Here is an 8,324-nt window from a genome sequence, read left to right on the forward strand (position 1 = left end):
ACTTTACTGTTAACGGCCACACCTACAACAAAGGTTACTATCTGGGTGATGGTATCTATCCTCTGTGGACCACTATTGTCAAGACAATACCCAACCCTGCCGGAGAGAAGAGAAAAAAATTTGCCCAAGAGCAAGAGAGTGCTAGGAAGGATGTCGAGCGTGCCTTTGGTGTTTTGCAATCTCGATGGGGCATCGCTCGGTATCCTGCTAATACCTGGAGCACGCAGAAACTATGGGAGGTGATGACTGCTTGTGTGAACATGCATAATATGATCGTAGAAGACGAGCGCCCGGAACGTCTCAAGGCTTTCAGTTTCAGGGTGAGAATGTTGTGCCTGAGTATGGAGTAGCGGCAATGTTTTAATAGTTCACCCAACTTCATGAAGACATGCGTGATTGGGAAACTCACGTGCAACTGCAAAATGATTTGGTTAAACATATGTGGGCTCATGTTGGCAATCAATAGATATATCTTCTTTTATTCGTTTTGCAAAACTATGTGAAACCTTTTTATTTTCATTTGGCTTGTAATAAACTATACTATTTTATTCGGTCCAAAACGATTTTATTTTGAGCTACGCAATCATGCAAAAAAACATAGACAGCCGCCGGCACATATGAATCGGCGCATTGGATGCCCTATCAACCCATATCTAAAACAGGACGGACGCCGGGCGGACGGCCGATCCAAACGGATAGAAATCGGACGAAATCGCCGTTCTCGACCCGTTGGATTGCTCTTACATCCGCTCCGTACCTTTGCCTCCCTAGTGCCGCTGTAAAAGAAAAGAAAAAACTGTATTCCCAGATCCGCCGCACCAACCCCGGCGTCCCTTGCCGCCGACGCCCCCCACCCTCCTCCGGCCCCGGCCCCCGCCACACGCCGCTGCGCGCCTGCCACCTGGAACCCGAGGAACTCGGTTCCCCCCGTAATCCCGTCCTCTCCGGCTCCGCTCAACAGTCCGGAGCGTGGTCCGGTCGCCATTGCTTACTGAACAGTCCAAACTGGCGTGGTCCGGGCCGGCGCTACTCCTTTTGCTGGTATGGAAGCCCTACCTTTCCTTTCATCGGATAATCGTACGTTTTGCCGTCAATTCTGCCCTGAACAATCAAATCCACCCCGAGTTCCCTGACCGAGACAAGCATCAGGGTCAGCTTGCTGAATCTGGCCTGTGTCTTCTTGCACCCCAGTGCAACTTCTGCAAAAAACTGTGGGGTGCATTATGCATGGTTCTAACCTCACTGATTGTGGAGCTAACATTGTTATCGTTCATGGCCTCATGGGCTACATGTATGTACACAGCCATGTCTGCTCAGTGCTCCCCATGCCTTGACCCTGATTAGTTGTGTGTGTGTGGAAAGGTAGCAGAGATCGGGAGATAGAGTAGGGTGGTGGAAGCTGCAGATCTGACCACATGCTGTTAACAGCGCATCATCTTTTGTTTATGCATCTAGACTCCGGTGGCCAAAGTAGAGAGGTTGGTGGTGTGTCATGGACTCATGTGGAGGCCTTTTTCGCTTGCTTGATTAATGGGAGTCCGGTGGGCTCATGGATGGCATGCATCAGAGCACTTTGCCGTAAGATGCAACAAACACCTGCTAGTCTGTCTGTCATGATTTCTCACCAACCTTGCCACGTTTTTTTTCCTCCAAGGGGGGTGGGGTGGGGAGGGGTAGATCCAACACGGTGTGGGCAGTGTGGAGAGTGGTATATAAGGAGCTGCGGCCTTCTCTCTGCACACAACTTGTAGGCACGCAGCTTCTCTCTGTTTCTTCTCTGCGGCAGTGTGCTTGTCAAGATCTCCCTCGGCTCTTGAGATCTGGTGAGCCTCTCCCTGATCCATGCATCAATTTTCACTTAGTTTGTAGTCTGATATCTCATCCATCATGTAAGGAGTGTGGTTCCATGCTGTAGTTGGCCTTTCTCATGTTTTCTGAAGATACTTAGAGTCTTCAGATCTCAGAGTTTGCTTAGGATCCATTGACTTTGCTGATCTGGTCCTGGTTTGATATGGTAACCTGACTCGCATTCATTGATGTCATGAATTTATTCTACTTAACCGCTTTTAGTTCAGAATTACCTTTCTTTTTACTGATCGTTCCCATGGCCGGTGATTCGGATGATTGTTGTGATATTCTTTAGTCTGCCATTCTCCTTGCATAAATTCTGTCATACGCATTACCCCGTAGTCTGCAACAAAAGGCACATAGTTTATTTTATTTTTGCCACCTCAAGTTAACTGATGCTATGAAGTTGCCAATATCTGACTGTTTACTGAATTTATTGGGGCGGCTTTGTTAGAACCTGGCTTTGTATGTGTCTGTCGTGTCAACCCTTTTCCACACTAGGATCTGAATCTTCATTACTTCTGTTGACTCAGAAATGTCTTAACTATGTCTGATCTAAGTAATAGTTTTCACTTCTTGTTTTACAGTCCCCTAAAGATCCACTCTCTGTGATCCCAGGTTAAGCGGACAAGATGGTGAAGATCTGCTGCATCGGAGCTGGCTATGTCGGCGGCCCAACAATGGCTGTCATTGCCGTCAAGTGCCCAGCAATTGAGGTTGTTGTTGTTGACATCTCCAAGCCTCGCATTGACGCTTGGAACAGCGACAAACTCCCGATCTACGAGCCTGGCCTTGACGAGGTTGTCAAGGCGTGCAGGGGCAAGAACCTCTTCTTCAGCACTGATGTCGAGAAGCACGTTGCTGAGGCCGACATCATCTTTGTCTCAGTGAACACCCCCACCAAGACCCGTGGTCTGGGAGCCGGCAAGGCTGCCGACCTCACCTACTGGGAGAGCGCTGCCCGTATGATCGCCGACGTGTCCAAGTCTGACAAGATCGTCGTTGAGAAGTCCACTGTCCCTGTCAAGACCGCAGAGGCCATCGAGAAGATCTTGACCCACAACAGCAAGGGCATCAACTACCAGATCCTCTCCAACCCGGAGTTCCTGGCCGAGGGCACAGCTATCGAGGACCTGTTCAAGCCTGACAGAGTGCTTATCGGTGGCCGGGAGACCCCCGAGGGCAGGAAGGCGGTTCAGGCTCTCAAGGAGGTGTACGCCCACTGGGTTCCTGAGGAGAACATCATCACCACCAACCTGTGGTCTGCTGAGCTCTCCAAGCTCGCTGCCAACGCTTTCTTGGCCCAGAGGATCTCCTCCGTGAATGCCATGTCCGCGCTCTGCGAAGCCACCGGCGCCAACGTGTCCGAGGTGTCTTACGCCATCGGTAAGGATTCCAGGATCGGCCCCAAGTTCCTGAACGCCAGCGTTGGGTTTGGCGGGTCCTGTTTCCAGAAGGACATCTTGAACCTGGTGTACATCTGCGAGTGCAACGGCCTCCCGGAGGTGGCCAATTACTGGAAGCAGGTGATCAAGATCAATGACTACCAGAAGAGCAGGTTCGTCAACCGTGTCGTGTCCTCCATGTTCAACACCGTCTCCGGCAAGAAGGTCGCCATCCTCGGGTTTGCCTTCAAGAAGGACACCGGTGACACCAGGGAGACCCCGGCGATCGACGTGTGCAAGGGCCTGCTGGGTGACAAGGCCCATGTCAGCATCTACGATCCCGAGGTCACTGAGGACCAGATCCAGCGGGACCTTGCCATGAACAAGTTCGACTGGGACCACCCCATGCACCTGCAGCCGGCGAGCCCATCGGCTATAAAGCAGGTGAGCGTGGTGTGGGACGCGTACGAGGCCACCAAGGGAGCCCACGCCGTGTGCATCCTGACCGAGTGGAACCAGTTCAAGGAGCTGGACTACCAGAAGATCTTCGACAACATGCAGAAGCCGGCCTTCATCTTCGACGGGCGCAATGTCGTCGACGCCGAGAAGCTCAGGGGGATCGGCTTCATCGTCTACTCCATCGGCAAGCCGCTCGATGCGTGGCTCAAGGACATGCCCGCGATCGCCTAGTTCCTCTCCACAGGAGCTGTGGGGAATTCAACAAACTTTTGCGGATGCGCGGCATTTTCTGTCAGGCATAAAATTGGGTTGTGTTGGGATCTTTGCTTTTGAGTTGTTCATTCTTGCACTGCCGTCTGTAGATCATACATGTTCCTCAATCCTTGTGCTGTTTTGAGGATTGTAAAAGAATGTTTTCTTTGTATCCAATGAGCTTATAGCAATTTGATTACTCCCAACTTTTTTCCTCTCCTAAAATCATGACAGCATCAATGTATTTTTCGTTGAGAGCAGACTTGAGTGCTTTTAACTCATCATTTTTTCTTTTCTTGGGACAGCTAATCTAAATCACCTTGAGCTGTTTGACATCTTTAAGGTTGTTTCTTTGTATTCTACTACGATCGAACAAGCCTCTGCCTCTCTGAAACCAGAGCTTATAACTTTTGTCTGAAGTCAAACAAACGGTGCATAATTTCACCATGTATGTAGAAACGATAATCAACACCTACACCACTAAATATATATAATATGGAATTATACCTTATTGTGTGTATCTAATGATACTAATTCGGCATCGTAGTTCTTCATAATGTTTTACAAACTTGACACCGTCTGACTTCAAACAAAATAGATTCTTCAAAAGTTTCTGCAAGATCATCATAGAAGTGATATATATTTCTTCCCAAATAGCAGCAGGGGAGCCATTGATCTTATCTCATGGTAGTGTTCATTTGCACAGCTGATGGATTGGCACCAGTGAAGAATTACTCCACGTTTTACGTCAGAAAAGGGCCAGTCAACATATTCAGTTAGACCAGTGGCGGCAGGAACAGGAAGACGTGCACGGTGCATTCGCACACAACATCCACAGAAAAAAAAAGGCTGATAAAAGGAAAACATCAAGAGAAAATGGAGTGGTTCCTGCTCGCGCGTGTGTCGAGACGTCTGCCTCTCGAACTGCTCCTTCCCGGCACCGGGATCTCTCGCCCACGTCTGTTGTCGATCGAGCCTGCTGTCAGGAATATCCAGGCGAGCGAGCCCACCGCCCACGTCTCCCTCTCCTGCTCTCTCTGGTTTCGTTTCATCGCCTCGCCTCGGGGAGACACGAGGCGCGCGCAGCATCGGAGAAGGAGAGATCTTTTTTCCGCGGCGGTGAGGAGCTCGCGCTTGTCAGTTTCCGACGGGGAAGCGTGGAGAGTTTTCCGGGCGAGTGTGGATCTCTCGCCCTGCGCCACAAGCGGAGACGTGCGGCGGTGGCGAGTTGCCCGGGCGGGCAGGCGCGGTGGCCGCCCGTGGCGCTGCCAACAAGTCTCCGGGACGGCGTCCTTGTCCGTGTAGACCCCGGAGAGGTGGACGGCAGCCCACGACCCCGTTAGACGTGTGCCGTGGGTTTCGTTTGTCTGGAATGTTTCTCTCTAGGAGAGTGGGTGCAGTGTTTAGTTGTTTAACAGGTTACGTCAATGTGGTACGAGATAAATGTGGCTATTTTGGGGAGTTTAGTTGGTTCATCAGAGGAATCTGATTTCTGTGGTAGTTGCGGGGCGGAGCCGGAATTTTGGCATAGGGGAAGAGCAAAGCGAACAATTACCGTGGAACATATATAGTGCACCAAGATAACAAGCGAAAGTGTTATTCTCAACAACAACAAAACAGGCGAAAGTGTTCTTCGGGTCCGAGCTCACATGCATCTGGATGAACAGTAAAATTAGGAGAAAAAATATTAAAACATTCAATAAAAAAATAGTAAAAACATTCAATAAAATCTATTTTTTTTTGTGAACAAACATCAGCGAGTGTTTCACATGTGTACAAATATTCATGATTGAATTACATCCGTGGAGGTCTAGGCAAAACAAAATAAAAGTGATGCTTCAAATTCTTTTTTCAAAAATCTTCTGGAGTGAAACCACGACAAAATAAAGCTACCATTTTGCATTTTAGATATAGCTCTACTCTTACCAATAATTGGATCTAGATGACGACGCCATTGCCCCTAGGCATAGCTGCGGAGGACAAGGCCAACGATAATAGTGCATCATCACCTTGGGTGACAAGACGAAAACTCCTCTCCCAATTAGGCTAGAGATCGTCTGGATACAACATATACTAGTTTATTAGGCCAGCTCCTTGGCTGACTCGGAACTCGTAACCCTGCCTAATCCACCTATATAAGGCTCGACAAGGACCACCCCCCACCAATAGACACCTGATTCTAGGAGACACATGAGGCTTTGCCTCCAAGACAATTTTGTGATCGACCCCTTGTAAACACGAAACCCTAGTTCTCATATGAAGCAAGATAATTAGTGAGACAAGTAGTAGGTAGGGTATTACCTCGATCCGACGGTCCGAACCTGGTTAATTTTCCTTGTTTGCATCATCCGGATCTCTAACGCGTCTGCTATCCTCAGATGGGTGTTGTCAGAAAATTACCATGAAAGTTGGTGCACCAAATAAGGGTTGCATGTGTCGAAACCATGATAGATGGCTTTTGATCTTCATCGCCGACAAACTCGACGCTCTGCAACTCCGCGAACGCGACTTTCAACCAGACGACGGAGTTTCCTTAGAGTCTTCATCAACTTCTACTTTGATCTTGCTCAGAGATCATCGAAATTTCATCCAAGGAGCTCGAGGGCTCAACCTCTAGGTTGCCCTCCCGCGACCATGTGAAGAACAACATGAACAACTAAATTGTTCACATTGCTCTCGCCTCTTTGAGAAACATTTTGCTAATCCTTTTGAAGGGGTTGTGAGAAATTTTGTATGTAACGACCTTGTGATTTCATTGCGATCTGACGACGGGATCTCTGGCTAGGTTCGAAAAGGGAAGGCAATGTCCGATGACTCCCAATATCGAAAGGGGAATAGTATCACCCATCTTATAAGTTGGAGTTTCTTGACCGTTGTTTATCAAATCCACCATGAATAAGCCCTACATATACATCACAATGCAACTACCATCCTAAGTTTGATCCGATAAATGCACATGGGGCAGGAAAAGGCTTGCATATTTTGTTTTAGACTTTCCTCGGACGGTTAGTGGACATGCGGAGTCGTCCGCTTCTGGCGTGAATCCATTCGGGATGCCGACCATTGCGAAACCGGAACGGCGTCAGGCTTGAATGTCATTCAGGATGTCTCACGAGGCGCGCTATCGGGTGCATCGGTCCCTGCGGGTGACGGTCTCCGCCTTGTTCATGATGGTAAGGATCCCTACGAACTCCGCCGAGCCATTCTCCACGGTGTTGGCGAACGACAGAGTGGGCGTCGATGGCTAGGACAGAGGAGGAGGTCGAAGGCGTAGAGGCGGAGCAAGGTGACGACGACACAAACATGGGAAAGAAAGGACAAACGCATGAGACAATAGTTGATTTGGTGGATTTTGCCAATTTGAAGGGATTTAGGGTGGGTCCAGCCTGCTGGGTCCAGCATGACGAAAATGTCTCGAAGACCCTAAATTTGCCCTCTAAACATGAGTTGGGTATGAGAAATGCAAAACATACCGAATATATGAACTGGATTCAAAAAGTTTGGTTGGCTAGCTTTTATTTATTCGAGCAGTGTGCAGAATGTTCACCGAAATATGGTCCAAAGTAAAGGGTCCGATAGAAGACGATCTAAACAAAGACGGAGAGAATAAACCAGTCCACTAGTGTTCAAGTCCTAAATTTGACACTGATGCTTACATTTTTCTGAATTTATTTTAGGTTTTTCGGCGATGTTCGTTCAGTGGGAGAAGAAGTTACTGTCAACTACGAGTCGTTTGTGATGACTTCGTCAATCTTATGATGTTGTGCCGACTCAATATCTCGAGGGTTATTATAGAGGTAGGATGTACATGTGTCCATTCATAGAGATGGGTGTATGTGCGATATGTGATCATTGTAATGTGTTCAAAAAATGTACCCCTTAGAGCATCTATAGTTGGGCGCCCCAAACCCGCCTCAAACTTCCGAGCAGACTGCCCGTTCACTGACCGGTCACGAAAATGCGACCCAGACGGGTGCCCCTAAACAGCCCTCAAACGTCGAGGCTCACTAACACCCTTCATATCCAGCCCAAATATGAGGCTGATATGGGGCGTCCGTCACGTCGGTCTGGGCCGATGCTGGCCCACCCGCCCCACATATATTCCTCCCCAGCCGCTCGCCGGACCAAATCCTAGCCACTTCACTTCACTCCCCTCCGCCACCCAAACTCCTGTCCGGCGATCTCTGGCTTTCTCTGGCATGGCGGGTTCGCGGATCTGACTTCGACCATTCCGAGCCGTCGACTGGGGTGTCATCCCGTGCGGGTTGGAGGACGCAATGGCCATCCGCATTGCACCCCGCCACTCCTGGGAGGACAGCGCCCGGCCGACGGCAGGATCTGTCCAACGCGACTTGTCGGGTGGTAGGTGCGACATATGCC

General features: G+C 49.3%; 1 protein-coding gene across 2 annotated transcripts; it reads left to right on the forward strand.

Moving 5' to 3' along the window:
• Positions 1–754: 754 nt before the first annotated feature.
• Positions 755–4,150, forward strand: LOC123090881 (UDP-glucose 6-dehydrogenase 4). Of its 2 annotated transcripts, none has more exons than XM_044512238.1 (2): positions 755–1,041; positions 2,467–4,150. In XM_044512238.1, exon 2 carries the CDS (start codon positions 2,481–2,483, stop codon positions 3,921–3,923), a length of 1,443 nt encoding a protein of 480 aa, XP_044368173.1. In that variant the 5' UTR covers positions 755–1,041; positions 2,467–2,480; the 3' UTR covers positions 3,924–4,150. The 2 variants fall into 2 exon arrangements, with proteins under 2 accessions (XP_044368173.1, XP_044368172.1); XM_044512237.1 differs by lacking the exon at positions 755–1,041 and adding an exon at positions 1,661–1,823.
• The last annotated feature ends 4,174 nt before the right edge of the window (positions 4,151–8,324 follow it).

This window comes from Triticum aestivum, chromosome 4B (genome assembly GCF_018294505.1).
Source record: "Triticum aestivum cultivar Chinese Spring chromosome 4B, IWGSC CS RefSeq v2.1, whole genome shotgun sequence".
NCBI lineage: Eukaryota > Viridiplantae > Streptophyta > Magnoliopsida > Poales > Poaceae > Triticum > Triticum aestivum.

Coding starts and splice junctions, on each gene's coding strand:
- LOC123090881 (XM_044512238.1), top strand. CDS start 2,481: ATGGTGAAGATCTGCTGCATCGGAGCTGGCTATGTCGGCGGCCCAACA.